At 37.0% G+C, this 18644-nt stretch overlaps 1 protein-coding gene across 5 annotated transcripts in view; it reads left to right on the top strand.

Annotated features, from left to right (window-relative positions):
• Positions 1-18644, top strand: part of nlgn1 (neuroligin 1) — a 311795-nt gene that overhangs the window by 118254 nt on the left and 174897 nt on the right. For 4 of the 5 annotated variants that reach the window (XM_048172191.1, XM_048172193.1, XM_048172190.1 and 1 more), the window contains exons 3-4: positions 7894-7953; positions 13876-14028. In XM_048172191.1, the coding sequence (XP_048028148.1) occupies positions 7894-7953; positions 13876-14028 (213 nt within the window). The remainder of the gene's footprint in view (positions 1-7893; positions 7954-13875; positions 14029-18644) is intronic. The other variant, XM_048172194.1, reaches the window with a different exon arrangement.

The following is an 18644-nucleotide window of genomic DNA, read 5'->3' on the forward strand; positions in this document are numbered from 1 at the left end:
GAATAGCAAAACAGGGCAGCTTGTCTAGCATGTGTATGTTTGTTTACTCTAGTTTTTAAGGTGTTTTTGAAAGTGAAAGTGACGTGATGTGTAGCCATACTGGGAATTTGTGCTCTGCATTTCACCCATCCGTGTGCACACACACACACAGCAGTGAGTAGTGAAAACACACCCTGAGCAGTGCAGCCATTTTTTCTGCGGCGCCCGGAGAGTGATTCGGGGTTAGTTGGACATCTTAGTTGTGAGTAATGAGAGTGGAGGAGAGCGCTGTTCATTCACTCCCCCCACCTACATTTCCTGCTGATACTGAGACTCGAACCCGCAACCTTCGTGTTACAAGGCCGACTAACACATTCCTGAGTGAATCTCACAAAAGTATACGTCATACAATTTTTTTTTTTTCTTTAAAATAGCATTCTCATTAATCATTAACAAAAACTTTAAACGTGCATTAAGAAAGTAAAGAATCAATTCTGACTCTTTGAAGAAAATTAAGCCTATATATGAAGACTTCAGATGCAAAAGCCTCTAAGTGCCATCTGAATTTTTCATCTAAAATGAGCATTTTTATCAAGCTCGTATGTTTATGTTCAGTTATTTCACTTTAATGGCAAAGAAAAGGACCTATTAACTGCCATTAAAGTAAAGTGAAATTACTGAACCTAAACATACGAGCTTGATAAAAATGCTAATTTTAGAAGAAAATTTCATATTCATTATGTTAGTATTAATTTTAGGCTGATTTAAATAAATAATTGCATCAAGAATTTAATGAAAATCACCATTTAAAAATGAGAATTATAAAAAGAAATTTGTAAAATAATATTTCAGAGAATTTATTAAGAATTTGGTGCAGAAATATGTTTAATAATCAATAAAATCATAATGTCAGAAATGAAACTTCTTAAAATGCATGTAAAAATGCAAATATATCATTTTATAGTGAAATATTACATAACGTTTTTTTTGTGAGATTCACCTCTACTTAAACGTGAAAAAAAATGATTGTCTTTCTGTCTTTTGTGTTATTTATTCAGAGAGGGGAAAAAAAAACCTTGTCTTTCCCAGGCCCCTCAGTGAGTAAACTACCCCCTCATCGAGTTAAATGTGTTCCCAGCAAAGCACACATACATCATACTAAGATCTCAACTGAGTGTGTGATTACACTCATCAGCGCTTATTGCGTTCTGCCATGCAGGGCACAGCCAAGTCTCATGATACTAATATGCTTTTTATCCATCCTCTCCAGTAACATTTACACTGGAATCGACATCGAGACCGTCTCGTCAGATACTGGTGACTCCATATGGCTCCTTAATGAGTGTTGAAGCTCAACGGACAGTCTGAGAGGGGCTTCTTGACAAATGCGCACAGATGTCAATGGGCTCAATCTCAACTCAGTCCACCTCTGAGCATCGATTACTCAGTCAGCATCCCGGAGTCCCAGCGGTCGGGTGAATCCTACCGGAGCACTGCATTAAACAGTGGCCGGGCATGAAGTAGCAGTTTATCAGTCAGAGGTGAATAGCAATCGATGCAGGCGTAAGGACGGATATGGAAATGCTTTTGTAGGCAGAGCTGGCGAGTTAGAGCTAGTTGAACGATGATAAATCAATCTAGCGTGTTATGACAGGGAAAGAGCGCATGATTGTGGAGTCTGTTTGTGTGCGTGTCGCTTCCTACTGAACACACAGTCGGCTTGCAGTAGCTGTGGTCACGCAGTGGATTTGCAGCGAACCCTGCTGCCTTTGATCAACAGACTGGAACCTGGTGGAAAGAGAAAGAAAAAAAAGAAAGAGACCGAGGTGAACCCAGCTGTAGAGGTCACACCGAGGGTTCCAGCGGGGGCCATAACCCCTCTCAGGGATGAAGTGACAGACTGGTGAAGGGAATAAATGCCCTCGCCACCTCGAAACATTTCCAGGCTTCAAAAGAACAAATACATGATGCGGTTTAAATAAAAGCTTGGCTCATAATGGATTGATTTGATGAGATGTAAATACAGACATCCTACTATTACAGAACGAGAAGGGCTTTTACATGGTGAGTTGATTGCATTTTAAAAAATGAGAATCCATTTTGCAGAAAACTTTGCTTTTAAACCTCCATTCCGGTAACATAATTGCAGATATGTGGAATGCTGCTTTATTGGTATTCCTCAAACATTCCTCTTAGAGGTTTGCTTTAAACCTCTAACCTGAAGTATTAAACTTCAGAAATTAATTTGGCCCAAAACACTTAACATACAGATTCCATTTTTATGAAGAACTAAAGCCCAAAATCTTTCATTCCCTTAAGACTACACAGCAAAATCCCTGGAGTTAAATCAGCTCTGCTCAGAGTACATATGGTCCCTCTCTACATAATGTTAAAATAACACTGAAGCAGAGTTAAAGTTAATGAGAGAATTAAGCAATTCATTAAGTAATGATTGAACATTAATGATGAATACCTGCTGTTAACAAGCAGAATCACTGAAGAAAAGAGAAACACAAGAACTATTTTAAAGGTGCCGTAGAACGTCTTTTTAAAAGATGTAATATAAGTCTAAGGTGTCCCCTGATTGTGTCTGTGAAGTTTCAGCTCAAAATATCCCATAGATTTTTTTTTTTATTCATGCTGCCCCTTTAAATTCTCATGCTCCCCGCCCCCCGAGCTCACGCTTGCCTTAAACAGCATAAACAAAGTTCACACAGCTAATATAACCCTCAGAATGGATCTTTACAAAGTGTTAGTCATGCAGCATGTCTAATCGCGTAAGTATGGTATTTATTTGGATGTTTACATTTGATTCTGAATGAGTTTGAGGCTGTGCTCCGTGGTTAAAGCTAACATTACACACTGTTGGAGAGATTTATAAAGAATTAAGTTGTTTATGAATTATACAGACTGCAAGTGTTTAAAAAATGAAAATAACGGCAGTATTGTCTCCGTGAATACAGTAAGAAACGATGGTAACTTTAACCACATTTCACAGTACATTAGCAACATGCTAACGAAACATTTAGAAAGACAATTTAGAAATATATCACTAAAAATATCATGTAATCATGGATCATTTCAGTTATTATTGCTCCATCTGCCATTTTTCGCTATTGTCCTTGCTTGCTTACCTAGTCTGATGATTCAGCTGTGCACATCCAGACGTCCTGCCCTTGTGTAATGCCTTGAACATGGGCTGGCATATGCAAATATTGGGGTCGTACATATTAATGATCCCGACTGTTACGTAACAGTCGGTGTTATGTTGAGATTCGCCTGTTCTTCGGAGGTCTTTTAAACAAATGAGATTTATATAAGAAGGAGGAAACAATGGTGTTTTAGACTCACTGTATGTAATTTCCATGTACTGAACTCTTGTTATTTAACTATGCCAAGGTAAATTAAATTTTCAATTCTAGGGCACCTTTAAGAATTATTTTAAAGACATAAAAGCCCAACTAAAACAAACCCTGACCACCATGATAGTGACATGTTTTTGTCAATAAAACACCAACATCTAAACCTCTTTTAATTCTCAATAAGAACTTCTTTAGATGTGTGACAGAAATAAAGTCAATCTGGTTAGTAATAAGTGAATCAGATCTTTTAATCAGATCTTGAGAGATTTAATGTATTTTTTCTTGAGTTGATTTCATCTAAGGCTGTGATTGAAGTCAGCTGTAGTTCTTGTGTTTCTCTTTTCTTCAGTGATTGTTTGTTGACAGCAGGTGTTCATCATTAATGTTCACTCATCACTTAATTAATTGCTTAATTATCTCATTAACGTTAACTCTGCTTCAGTGTTACTTTAACACTATTTAGAGAGGGACCAAATGTACTCTGAGATTTTACTGTGTACTAGTGTTTCCTTCTGGAAATGTAAATCTAGGAAATGAAAGGCATTTTATAGTTGATATTCTACTGCGGAGTTTTATTTTGACAGTTTTTACCTGTCTGATGGAAACGCTACAGGGGTTGGACAATGAAACTAAAACACAGGTGTTTCACGCCTATATATGCACGGCCTGGTGGCCAATCTTCACTGATTTTACATTCCATCAGTAAGAGCAGAGTGTGAAGGTTGAATTAGCAGAGCAATAGCACAGCTGTACATAAAATATTGCAATTCACACACATATCAGAGTTCAAAAGAGGACAAATTGTTGGAGTGTGTCGCGCTGGCTGTGACCAGGACGGCAAGTCTTTGTGGATGTATGCCAACATTACCCTGGATACCATAGCTCTTGATAAACCATCAAGAGCTATGGTATCCAGGGTAATGTCGGCATACATCCACGAAGGATGAACCACATCCAACAAGAGTAACTGTTGATGAAAGAGGAAGCTGTCTGAAAGGGTTGTCCAGGTACTAACTCGGATTGTATCCAGAAAAAACTAAAACCACAGCTGCCAAACTCACTGCAGAATTAAATGTGCTCCTTGACTGCACCTAATGAAGGGGGTGCGGTGTATTTACATGATAATGGACCAATACACACAGCAAGACTTGTGACAGAATGGTTTGATGAACATGAAAGTGAAGTTGAACATCTCCCATGGCCTGCACAGTCCCCAGATCTATACATTTTTGGGCCACATTTTGGGGTATTTTGGAGGAGCAAGTCAGAAAATGTTTCCTCCACTAGCATCACATAGTGACCTGGCCACTGTTCTGGAAGAGGAATGGCTCAAAATCCCTCTGGTCACTTTGCAGGACTTGTATCTGTCATTCTCAAGACTAATTAATGCTGTATTAGTCGCAAAAGGAAGCCCTACACCAGTTTCGTTGTCCAGCCCCTGTAAGTTCACATAGTTGCTTTTTTATTAGTGAAACACAGGATGTTGAATTACCTGATTCATCTGACCAAGTGTAAGAGTGTAAGAACCCCAAATATTAACAATGCTTTTTATTCAAAACAGAAGCTGTAATTTTTAACCCATATCTGGAGTTACAAAGGTCTTGGCCCAGACCAGAAAACATAGTGATTCACCAAAATAAAATGGATACAGTGCAGCTCACAGCCCTCTCCCTTTCTGGAAATTAATTTGGTGCAAAATATAACATACAAATTCCACTTTATGGATATCCTAAGCCCAAAACCATTGTTTTTGCTCGCTTTAAGATTACTAGTATTTGTATTGTCATTTTTCTTCTGTGGAGTCTTATTTTGACAGCTTTTGTCCATCTGATGAAAACACTAAGTTTCCATAGTAGCTTTTTGAGATTTAGAGGAAGTCAGTCTTCACAAACATGTTTTGTACTGATGGCAAGATTAACTCTAAGCCAGGCCTCGGTCAGGCCTGATCTCTGCCTTTGCCTGTCTGCTTGCTTCATTCACCCTGGCCCTCATGTCAGCTAGAGTCTGGGCAGTGCTTGAATTCTCCTCCGTGTATAATGAAGACTGCTCTCAAAGCAATTATCTACTGATAAAAATCGTTCTCTGTAATAAGCTGCAGAACTATGAGGCTGCAAGACAGGGATATTGAGGTCATTTTCATTATAGTTGATGTTATTGTGTGAGCTTATTTGTGCTAGTTGTGTTGTCGGACAAGGGTTTAGTCAATTCTTGGTCTGTACTTGTGCTGTTTATTAATTTTTGTTTTTTTCTTTGCAGGGTTGCTTATGGTGATAAACTGACTTCATAGTCACCAATGATGTTTTTTCTAACTTAAAATGTATTAATTTCACCCTCTAATACATTTATGCCTCTAGGTCCACTTCAGTGAATGTAATAGTAATAATAATATTATTATTATTAAATCCGCTGGTTAAATGTAATGAATATTTTAATATGGACAGCATGGGGTAAGTTGTCACAATGGAATCTGCCATTAAATGGCCATTTAAACAAATTTAGTGAAACTGCATGTTAAAGGTAATGCATAAAAGTACACTGTGAACCTTAACGTTCAAAAAAATTCATTGGTTTGAGTAGGGCAAACTCAAATTAAACAAATTTGTTCAGTTAAATTAACTTCTTTGAGTATTTAGAACTTTCTTTTTCTTTTGAGTTCATGAAACCGACACATTTGAAGTAATCTGAATTGTTTCATTGTTTTGAGTTTTATGAACTTGTTTCTTTATTTAGGCAAACATAAATTTACCTGAAACTGGGCTGGGATTTCTATTTCCCAGCATGCTTTGCCATGACACTTGAAAGGGAGAATAAATGCTACAGTTAAGTGTTATATAATGTTTTGTGTGCAAGATTAATGTTAAGGGTGGGATTTAGTAAAGTGTAATGCTTTGCTATCCCGTTTTAGAAGAGTTTCTGTTATTTGGGGGTTACCATCATGGTGAGGAGTGAAGCATGAGCTTAGTTTGAGAACAAGTATTTCATAAATATCCTATATTGCTGTACTCTTTCAGCAATTGCTATGCTAACATTATGAAACTTTTGTTTTCTTCAACAAATATTCCAATTTAGATTTTTTTTTAATAAAAGTAATGTGACACCTTGCCCCAATCTGACATTTATCTTCAATTTTCACTGAATTTTGCTCAATGTTTTGATTGAATGCAAAGCAATTCATTAAATTACTTGTCTTTTTTCTTTAGTTTTTGCTTAATATGATGGCAATTAATTTACTTTTTTAATCTAATCAAATGTTTCAACTTTTCTCCCCACATTCTTTTTCCTTTTTAGGACGTCAACTGACCTGATTTGTTGGTCTGAATATTTATCTCTTGTGTTTATTCACTGTTTTAGTATGCTAATTCACAGTGTTTATTTTTCAGAGACAATAGAAGAGTCCCAAATAATAACAATGCTTTTTATTCAAAACAGCAGCTGTCATTTTCAACCAATATCTGGACTTACAAAGGTCATAGCCCAGACCAGAAAACATAGTGATTCACCAAAATAAAATGGACGCAATGCAGCGCACGGCCCTCTCCCTTCCCCTGTGTGGTCCATTAGAATGTGTGGGTCATGAGTTTTGGCCCCAGCTGTCTGATTAAATGGACAGATTGACTTTTGGCTGAGAGAGCTGCTTCATCCCCCAATCCTCCTGCCATTCTCTCTCTCACACACACACACACTATACACACCCCTGCATGTGCACTGAAACCTTTGGCTTGGTGCTGGCTTATTTTAAATGCGCTTCCTGCATGCACAAGTTCATCCGTGTTTGGTGTACGCCTGTGTGCGTGAGTGTTTCCTGCACTTTCTGAAACAATATTACTGAAAACAACAAGCCAGAAAACAGTATTTATCTTTACCGGCCTCTGACTTGCGTTGTTATTTTGCGTTGTTTATTTTCGGCTGTGCTTCTCTGTGTTATTTTGCAGATTAAAAAGCAAATGGTGAGAATGTAGATATTTAACGCCTTCATGAATATGGTGATCTTGTTTCATATATATATATTGATATTTTTCTTATTCAATTCAATTAATCAATCAGGTATGTAAAATAACAAGTTATGATTTCTATAATCATTCACAACTCACATCAGGTGTAAAATAACAACGCAGTGCATTGGCTGTTGAATGTCTTCTGTGTCTTATTTCCATGCAAAAAGGGAAACATGTTTAAATGATGTTGACTATCAAAAACCAGCATTAAGTAGTTAACCCTGTTAAAAAAACAACACTTGTCCCCTTGATTAGTCGGCAAGATATATTTTGGACTTAAAATAAATATCTTATTTTGAGTTGTTACATAAATCATTAAGGCCCAGAGCTTCTTTTCTATCTTACACCTTTGTAGTTCTAAAAATGTTTATTTCATTTCATTTTTAGCTTAGATCTTCCCTTCTGATTTTCTTTCTTTCCCTTTTTTGGTGAAATACGGTATCGTTTTTAAAACCAAGGATTTCAATGCGAGTTCTTTGTGTCTTTGAAGCACTTTTTGAAGGCTTGTTTGCTCTTGTATTTTCTCTCTGCTCCATCTTTTCCATTCTTGATCCTAGGTCCTCTTTCAAAGAAACAGAATGATGATTTAGCTGATAATGACGGTGCTGAGGATGAAGGTATTTTTTTTGATGCCAAACTGATATGCATGACAAGGAACCCTCCGGTTTTTTCTTCTTTGTTTTTCTTAAATTTCTTGTCCTTTTTTGAGAGTGGAGATTTTTTTCTTGCTCGTTTTTTGCTGGATGTGTTTTGTCGTTTTTGCTTGATGTGACCTGTCTCCCGTCATTCCAGATACACATAATTGTTAACAACCCTTCATAGGTTCTTGCTTGAATATTTTTTTTTTTTATTATTATTATTATTATTTCCTTTTAATTTTATATGTTGCATCTCACCTAAATAAACCAAATCAAGCAAACAAACAAACTAATAATCCTAAAAATTAATTCTTAACACTTTTTGCATGATTTTTCAACCCTTTTGCCTTTAAAAAAAAACAAATTCTGAGGTAATCCCCTGGTTAAAAAAAAAAAAAAAAAAAAAACATTTTTTTAAAAAAAAATCCCAGATTGATAATCTTCCGAAATTCAACTGGAAGCCCCCTATAAAAATTTCCTATGCAACATTGTATGTTCCTGGAATCAAAAAATGCCATGTCAGCATTTCCATCAGACGGTGCATCAATAGTCATTACTGTCCAGCAGTTGAGACGACTTTTAATTGCCCGATGTTTAGTGGTTGTGCAAAAATCTATAGAGATGCACAACAAATTAACACATCGATTAAATGCCTTGGCTGTAGACTGTAAAAGAGGTACAAAATCTAATGATAATAATCCCTGAGTGACTGTATGTGATAAAAGCATTTCCTTTCGTGTTCATGTCAGAACAGAAGCACAGTGAAGACTGTCTCCTGTATAATCAAATGAAATAAGAACCAATTAGAGCAGGCAAAAACCAGGAAAGAGCCTGCTCGCTTTGATCTGCACATCAAAAGATTACAGCAACACAAATATACAGTGAGAATCCCGCAGAGTATCTCACATGAACTCTCTTGAAAAACGACCGAATAATCCTCTTAAGCATGCTCGACGATATACTGGGAAAACACTCATCGCTGATGTTAGCCTCGGACTTGGTGTCTTCAGAGGCCTGGTCTGAATTACTTTCAAGACACTCCAAGCCACTCATCATGTGTCTCTTCTTATTGGAGAATGCAGCGCATCAAGGTACAATGACAAAGTCCTCCCAAAACCAAGAGTTTCCCAATGACTGCAACTGTGAATCTATTAAGACGTCTCCAGTGATCGAGAGTTCCTTTGATGATAACAACAGTGTGTGCATGTGGAAAGCTCCAAGTTCTTCTTTTCAAGGATCTGCTCAAACTCCTTCCTAATGTGGCAGACTTTCAGCCTGAACCTTCCTTGCTGTCCGTACAGTTACATCAGTGTTGGGAAATCTATTCTGAAACCTTATCTTGTTAGTTACTCAAAGTAGTTAGCCGCTAACAAAAGCTAACTACACTGAAGCTACTTTTTCTTTTAACACCATTGCACTTGAACAGACAATTTAGCAGTTTACTCTAAATAAAACACACTATGATTTACAGTATGTAAAATAATTGGAAAACAATCATGAACTGCAGCTAAACTGGCTAACTAAGATTTTGCTATAAATAAGACCTAAATCAGTGAATCGCTTTTGAATGCTACATATGTGAAAGAACAGAAAAATGTATTTGATTGTTACCATGGCCTGTTCCACAATACGACGTGACATTAAAAACAGTGATTTAGCATGTTGTCGTGTTAGCTAGTGTTAGTTTGCGCTAGCTTGTGTACTACAATACTTGTTTCCAAGAAACCTACACTGTTTTGAAAAGTCTTGCTAACATGAAACATGTAGCTGTTGCTTCGCTAGTAAGTAAAACGTTAATGGTGTCTCTAGTTATAGTAATTTACTCCACAACCCTAATGTTTACTTATGTTAACAGAATTCAAACATTCACTAAAAGGACTTTAATCAGAGAAGCACAAACCCAGTGTTTCAGAACACTCCAGGGGCGTAGTTTGTGAGGGGGATGGGGGGGTAACCCCCCCAATATTCAAAGCCATCAGTTACAATCCCCCAATACAATACAACCATACCAACATTCAACCCCCCCAAAGTTGAAACCAAATCTACGCCCTTGGAACACTCGAAGGTTATTGTGAACTGCTTTAATCACAGTTCTTAGCTTTTCGAAAATCAGGTGACGGTTAAAGCAAACTGAATCTGAAGATCTGTGAATTAGTTGTTAAACAAGAAAAATCTTTACTCTTGACATAGCCTACTTAGAAACGGCTTGATTTGAATTACCGCAGTTTGTATCATGTTTCGCTTGAAAGTGCCCCAGTAGTGCTTTTCAATTGAATGTACGATTGAATTCATTTTCGAATGTCCCCAAAGGAGATAAACATATAAGTAAATACATTTATTCAAATTCCTGAGGCCTATCTGCGCATGCTTTTTGCTAAGTGGAAAAGGGCCGCCGTTTGGCTCTCAGACAGCTGTAGCTGATAGGGCTGAGAGGAGACACAGAGCGCACATTAATTATGTAGACATAACGCTACCTTATTACCGCACACTGCTTATACCAGCTGCCGTGGCGTCGGCGACAGTTCTCGCCAACCAGCTCCTCTGATTTTATTTCATAGATTCAGTAATTGGCTTGATCACATCAGTGGCCCACTCACAGATATTAATATCCATTCTAATTAGTTTACATTTTTGTTTTTGATATAAAAGCTGCATACAGGCCATATCTCAGGGTCATCAATCATATATAACAACTTCAAATGCCAAGGGATTCTCCAGATATGACTATTTGCTGGAGATTTACTAAAGCAAACTATCACCAAAATCAATAGCCGCTTTTGACACGTTCATTAATCTGGTACTTTAGTATGAAGCATACAAAATTTATTGACTTTTTTATAAGGAATCGGTTGCAAAAGGCCCAAGAGACAATGCAAGTATGTGGTCTTAGATTGTGCCAGATCAAAAATCTGAAGAAATAGGATTTACAGAAGTAAAAGTCTCACCTTAAAGTTGAAGTAACCAGTCACAAAAATTGTCATTCCGAAATCGTATGACTTTCTCATTTCTGTGGAACACATAATAGATAATTTGACTGTTTATGTTAATGGAAGCCATTGAATGGAAGTCACTTTGGACTTTCATTATTATTATTATATAAAAATAGCTTACTTAACTCTTTGAATGAGTGTGGCGCCCAGTGGTCCCCCTAGTGAAAAAAAAACCTGTACTAAAATGTATTTAAAATACATTTATTTCATACTAAGTGTATTATAAATCCATTTACATATTTACTGACATATCATTTCAGACTTACTGATATAAATATTATAATTTAAACTTTACTTGGATTGCTTCTTTATTGCACAATGCACATTTCTTAATATTAAGCCTAAAATGGGTTTTATATGGGTAAAATGGGTATATACAAGATATTTAACGTGTACCTATAGTATACTTGCAATAGTTTCATTTTAGCACAATCAATTATACTTAAGGGTATCTTTAATTGGACATCGGCACTACTTCCGGATATGTAAATGTATTTGTAGTATACTTAGCATAAAATAAATGTATTTCAAATACATTCTGGTATATGTATTATTCACTAGGTGAGACCTTCTCATTCACAAACATAGCTTAGCATTTGCAGGTCAACATAATTGGTCAAATTTCAACAGTGACAGAAAAACTCTGTTCATGTTATCATTTAGGAGTGACGTTTTGGAGAAAGGCCACAGGTACACTGGACTTATTTTTGACATTTGACGTATGACATTTATAAAAGACTGAGGAAAATACAAAGGAACTGGTGTGTGCATATACACGTGAACTCTGGCCTGCTGATGAAGAGTATTTCTGTCAGTCTGAATGAAGACTGGGATCAATGGAGTATTCATTTCTCTGAGGAATCACTTCCTGTCTTTTCCTCTTGCCGGACACTGATAGACTCACTCGGCTAGTTTACATTCTTCCGTGGTTCATGGGTCATTATCAAAATGAATATAAGATATCAAAACCTAATAAATGCTTAATTTACAAATAAAATAATAATCTTAAGAGCGACTGAATCTTAAGCAATTTTGTTAATGATCAAAGCTTAACAAAGTCACAACACTGGCAAGAAGAGAAAAAGACGTAACAGGAAGTGGTGGGACAAGATAAGATGAGAAAAGAGAAGAGACATTATATGGCCTGATAAAGAAGAACCATTGAATCCAAATCTGACATCTGAGGAAAATGGAAGGACCCAGTGAGACAAAACGAGACAAAAACTGTTGTGAGCAAATCTCACTTTTAGCATTTTCAAAAGAACAAAAGGTGTGAGGTGAGATGAAAAGAGAGAAGAAGAGACATTACATCTCTGATAAATAGATGGGAAAGGAAGTTGAGACAAGAAGAGAACAGCTGGGACGAGAAAAGAAAAAAAGATGAGAGACATTTGGTCAACTGAATAAGAACAACACTATTCTTTGAGCATTTGTTAAGAAGAGACAAGACGGGGCAGAAAGGGGCAATAATTGCCTAATAAAGAACAATTTTGTGCAAATCCCAGTTTTCAAGAGGCAAAAAAGTGGCACAGGGACAGTAAAGCGGTGAGGTGATAATCACTTTGGACATTTTCCACTTTGGAAAGAGAAAAACAGAAGAGATTTGGACAGGACGAGGTGAGATGAGATGAGATGAGACAAGAAAAGAGACAAGATGAAAAATGACTTTGCCTGATGATTAAGAAGAATGACTGAGGAGAGGTGAGACAAAATGAGATGGGATGAGATGAGACTTTGAGCATTTTACAAGAGGAAACAAGAAAAGACAAAAAGGAGTTAACTGAGACAAGAAGAGAAATTAGAAATTACATTGACTGGTGAAAAAGAACTATTGTGTGCACATTTGGCAAGAGGTGGTCTTGTTTAGGGGCCTTAAGAAAATTGTTTTGGAAAATGATTGCTTTTTTCATTTGCTTTTTTCGCTTGTTACGAGACCTCCCGGAAGCAGGTCCCTGCACGCCCAATAAAATAACCGAGATTTATGTGAAGGCTTTGCAACCATGATGAAATGGCACTCTACCTCAAGCAAGATGAAAGTTATCATCTGCATCGCATTGGTGTTTTGAAAATACCTCCCTCTCGGACAGAGACCATTTGCCCAAAGTGGATTACTTTGCCTAAGCAATGCATGGAAATTTAAAAAGCATGCAACTTCTATTGCTAAAAGAAAAATGGGATCTGAGAAGATGAGGTGAAGCGGCAGGCGGATCCTATTCGTAGAGCACAGTTTGCCCACCTTGTTTCTTAGTTATGTCTCGAATCTTTAGTTAAAGGGATAGTTCACCCAAAAATGAAAATTGTGTCATTCAATTACTCACCCTCATGTCGTTCCAAACCTGTAAGACATTCGTTCATCTTCTGAACACAAATTTAATCTGTTCATCATATAAAGCGATCGAGTCTCTTTAGAAAATGTAGACTAAACCACTAAATTCATATGGATAAGTTTTACAATGTCTTTATGAATTTTTTTTTTTTAGCGTCATTGTGTCAGTTGCGTAGCGGTCATTCAAAGATCAAAAAGATCTTCATCTGTGTTCCAAAGATGAACGAAAACCTTACAGGTTTGGAACGACGTGAGGATGAGTAATTAATGACAGAATTTTCATTTTTGGGTGAACTATCACTTTAATTCAATGCATTACTTCAGAAATTAAAATGTTAATTTCCACTTTTTATTGCTGGCAGGCCTTTCAAGGAAAAAATAATAAGTAACGTGAATTTTTCGATCACCAGGAACATGACTTTCATATTGCCTAGGAAATTAATGAGCTCATTTCTAAAATTGACCAATCTCAAAAATGAAGCAAATGTGGCCAATTTGAGCAAAATGGGAGCCCTCAGCTCTGAATGCATTTCCAGCTGTCTACAGTAATTTGTCAATTAATCGTTTCTATCCTCCTTTTTCTAGACATTCGTGAAAGTGGGAGCCCCAAACCGGTGATGGTTTTCATTCATGGAGGATCATACATGGAAGGAACAGCAAATATGTTCGATGGAAGCATCTTGGCCAGTTACGGCAACGTCATCGTCATAACCGTAAACTATCGGCTTGGTGTGCTCGGTAAGCAATTCTGTTTTTGCTTAACTTTACCCATCAAGCGTCAGGGTTTCCTGGTCCGTGCCCCATATGATATCCTCTGAATGGCTTGTTCTAGCTTTGTTTCTCTACACCGAGGTACAATTTTCCTTCAGTGAAAGATGATTTAGTTGCCTGTGAATAGCCTCAAGCTCATAAGCATAAAACGGGTGAAGTGGCAATGCTCTCTACAGCGGCGCACAAGCATGAAAACTTATTATAGAAAAGTTTGCTGTAGTTGTACATGATTTAAGGTGATAGTAAATACTGGAACTATCAAAGCTTTATGACCTTCCAGTTTCAATTGCAATACAACAACTCTAGCCCATATGCGTCCCCGTCTCTTTCCTCATTGCTATTCCTCTTCCTCTGTCAATTATCATTTTTCAATGCAACAGATTTGTGGATAGAGATAAAATTGTGTATTTTTATTTAATGATTGTGATTGCCTCAAGCAAATGGTGCTGAATTTATTAATAAGCTTTGGAGAGTTTCTCCAAGAATGAGGTGCTTTCCATATTCCAGTTGTCTAGATTCGAAGCATCTGTTATCAAGGAAAGTTAAGTGTTATTTTAGTTACGTACAAATGCATTTAGCACAGAAATAGCCGTTTTGATGAATTATCTTCTGCAGCCGCTGCTTTTCTCAGATTGCTTCGTTATTTGTCTGTGAGGTTCTTACGCAAATGTATCATTGTGTTCATGACAGATCAGTCAGTGTTTTCATTATATACAAATTCCTCAGTGATTGACAGTTATTATTTCAGATTAAAATGATGGAAACTCATAGATAAACTCATCTGATGCCTGTTTTATTTTACTGTGCTTAACATCTTATGCAGAAATGCACCCGTCTTAAGAGTGAATTTGTGCAGACTAGAATCAGGGATATGACAAAGCCACAAAAACCTTTGTCGTTTTTGCAAACAAGTATTTATAATCTTTGATTTATGATAGCAAATAACTCTCTATAAACATACGACACTGATCAACTTAGCCCATCTGTACTTTTGGGAGTCATTTGACTGCAACTTAGCATCCGTTTTCAGTCTAATCAACTTCATAACACAATACATACCAAAATAGTGCATGTTTAATTTGAAATGAGCTGGTTAACGGTTATTAGAGGAAAACATGGATATTGTGATGTAGGGTCAATTTGATCTTCAGTGGTAATAGCACATAATGCAATGAATGTCTGTCAAACTGATGACTTGTCAAGTGAACAAGAGTCATAGGTCACTATAACTCATGAACTGATTCATTTGTTGGGTGTTTGTTCAAATAGGCTTGTTAAAAAAACATTATCAGCTGTTGCTAGTCCTACAAAGGGCTTTTATTGTCCATTTAATTAAGTTGTTCACATCTGTACAATACAAGTCACCATTTTGACCAGTATTAGGGTGCTGGCAGATGCTAATATGCTGGTGGCATGAGACATCTGTTAGTGTGTGTCTTTATACAAATATTCAAGAATGAATGCATGAATTCTGAACTTATCATCAGTTATTTGCATCAGAATCATCACAGTATATCTTTCTGTTAGTAAATGAGGCTCAGTGTGATCTTTCTCCCTTAATGATTCAGTTCGCAGCCATCTTCCATCAATCGCCCTTAGCTTTTTATAACAAATCCACTGCTGATGATTGGCTATTTTTTTCCTAGCTAAGGCACACATCCATTAGGGGGTTTAAGCATGTGCCCATATGCCACAACCCTTAATTTATTGTTGCTATGTTTTTCTCATAGTTGTCTGGGGTTCGGCTAAGCTCTGGAGCAGCCTTTGGGAAAGGTGCTGTAATGGTGAGAGGGCCTAATGGATTATAGCTCTGCACACAGTCTGAGTGTCATTATCAGAACTGTTGTAGATTTATGGAGCGAGTCGCTCTCGTCATGCCCCCCTGAATAAAACTGCTCTCCGACAGCTAATCAGCTGGCATAAGGGCCTGTTTTACCGAGTGCCACCATCATATTTTTTAGGTGGTGCTGGTGTCCTATTCCTCTTTAGCAACTATCCTTCAAATCCAGCCAATAACATCTAAAGTATATAACCTAAAATAGCACCATACCTACAGTATAAGAAATAAATTACTAGCTCCAGAGTTAAGGTGTGGTTACATTAGCAAAATTTAGGTAATATTTACAGTGAACATGAGCGAAATATGAAATTTTGCTGAGCAATGATAAATTCAGTTCAATTCAAAATTTATGTATAATGCTTTTCACTGTACATATTGTTAATCTGCTCGGAAGAATGTCCGGGCCGCACCAATCTAAAATCATAAATATCTAACAGGTTGTATATTTACAATCAGAAATCTTGTTTGGGAACCTCAAAAACAAACATGCACACATTCTGTAGATTGTCACATGGAACGAAATGATACCAAATCAGAAAGCGAGCTGACTGAAGACTTCATCCAGTCTCATCTTTTTCCATTTTTCCAAGAATTTTCTGTAAAAAGCAGTCCAAACACTATTATCGCCATTATTGGGTATCGTCTGCCATGTTTGTTTACTCTAAAGTCACCACAAGAGATTTTGCGGGATTTCACATTCGGGACTCTGGTTGTTTGTCTGGTTGTCTCTCAGATTTTGAAAATCTAATAAGATTTTAAAAAACTTTTAGTGTGGGTCTTTAGTTAACGTCATGTATTCAGTTAAACAGACACAAAGAACATGTTAACTCCGAAACACATCAAGCCGACGGTCGGCTGTCGGGCAGTTTTTGTTCGTCGGCTGACTAAGTTTTCTCAGTATGTTCCGCACCATCGGCTGAAGTTGGCCCTCGTTGGCTTTTTTTTGGCCGATTCGACATGTTGAATTGGCGTCGGAAATCGTTTGGCTGTTCAGCTAGTGCCACCTGCTGGTACGGAAAGGCATTTCTTCGTAGGCGCAGAACGGAAGTGCTACTTGGCCATCGGGTATCGAGCGTTGGTTTGGTTTGTCAGGGCAACTTTGGACCCAGACGCTGCCGATGTGAGCCAACCCGCAGTCTGCTTTTGTCGCCACTAGTTTGTCGGCGTCGGCTTGGTGTGTTTCGGGCTTTATGGAGCAATTACCACTTGCGCTCATTAGACATGTGCCGGTAATACAATATATCACAATAATGAATATGCACGATATTGTTATCGTAGGCACTTCAAAATACTGTGAATATGATTTATTATGAATTATTCAGATTTTTTAGAATGCATTTTAAGTATACTTTACCCATCAACCGTTAAAAATGCACAACACAGCTGTTTGCTTCGTCAAAGAGGACTCGTGCACTGATGTAAACAAGCCCAACTTGCATGAGCAGCTCATGGCGGAACTAGTGAAGGAGACGCGCTGAATGATAATGCACACACTGACAGCAGATGGAGCTGATGGAACAGCAGAAATGCAGTGGTTACCCCAGTAACACCTGTAAACAAAGCAGCTGCACTACAGCTATTGCAGTTTAAATGTTATAAACAGCCATTCAGATTTTTGTGTGCGCTATTGTGTTCATCACAGCACCAAATTCTTAAAGACGTAAGGCTATTTATTTTCAAACATAAACATTTTTATATTTTAATCTGGACTACAACATGCCTTAGATATTCTTTAATATGTTCTGATTCTTTATTGTGCGGTCACACTTTACAATAAGGCTCCATTATTTAACATTAGTTAATTCATTAGTTAACATAAACTGACAATGAAAAATACAACACTTTATTAGAATCAAATGTTGTAACTGTATTATTTAATGGATCTGAGCTAAAATGAAAAGTTGTATTTTTAAACTAACTTTAACAAAGAATAACTTCTGTAACAAATGTAGATATTGCTCATTGTTAATGTTAGTTAATGCATTAACTAACGCTAACTAATGAGACCTTGTTGTAAAGTGATACCTATTGTTCTTTATAATTCTTTTCCACTTGAATCTGTTTGAAACAGTTGACTTTATTTTTTTTCTATTACTTTATTGTATTTATATGTTCAGAGTGTTTTTTGTTACAAGAAAAAAGTTACTAAACCTGTTATATTACAAACTTTTTTCCAACGTATTTCAATACCGTGATAATACCGTATACCGTGATAAAAGCTTTTTATCGCAACATGAAATTTTGATACCATCACATGCCTAGTGCTCATAATGATTACAATATAAGGATAATTTTACAATATAAGAATAATATTTGTTAGTTTTTTGTTGATCTAAAGTTGGCATAATCTAAATGTGATCTTTTGCAAATTTATCTAGAAAAAAAATCTAGCAAATAAAATTTGATTTTCACACAAACCTTGGTTGGATTCATATGGTCCTGTCCTGGCCAAGCTGGTGTTTACCTGGTTTAGCTAAGTGGCTAGCTGGTATTCCAATGCACAAAACCCTTCTAAAACCAGCTATGGTCAGATAAGACCACGAGCTGGCAGATATGGGGGCAGTTGTGGCCTAATGGTTAGAAAGTCAGACTTGTAACCTGAAGGTTGTATGTGAAGGGACTGAACAAACAGCACTTTCTTTTACTCTCATTTGAGGTGCTCTTGAGAAAGGCACCTAACCCCAAATGGCTGCCCACTGCTCCGGGTGTGTGTTCAATACTCACTGCTGTGTGTGTGCACTTG

Source organism: Megalobrama amblycephala, linkage group LG21, assembly GCF_018812025.1.
Source record: "Megalobrama amblycephala isolate DHTTF-2021 linkage group LG21, ASM1881202v1, whole genome shotgun sequence".
Taxonomy (NCBI): domain Eukaryota; kingdom Metazoa; phylum Chordata; class Actinopteri; order Cypriniformes; family Xenocyprididae; genus Megalobrama; species Megalobrama amblycephala.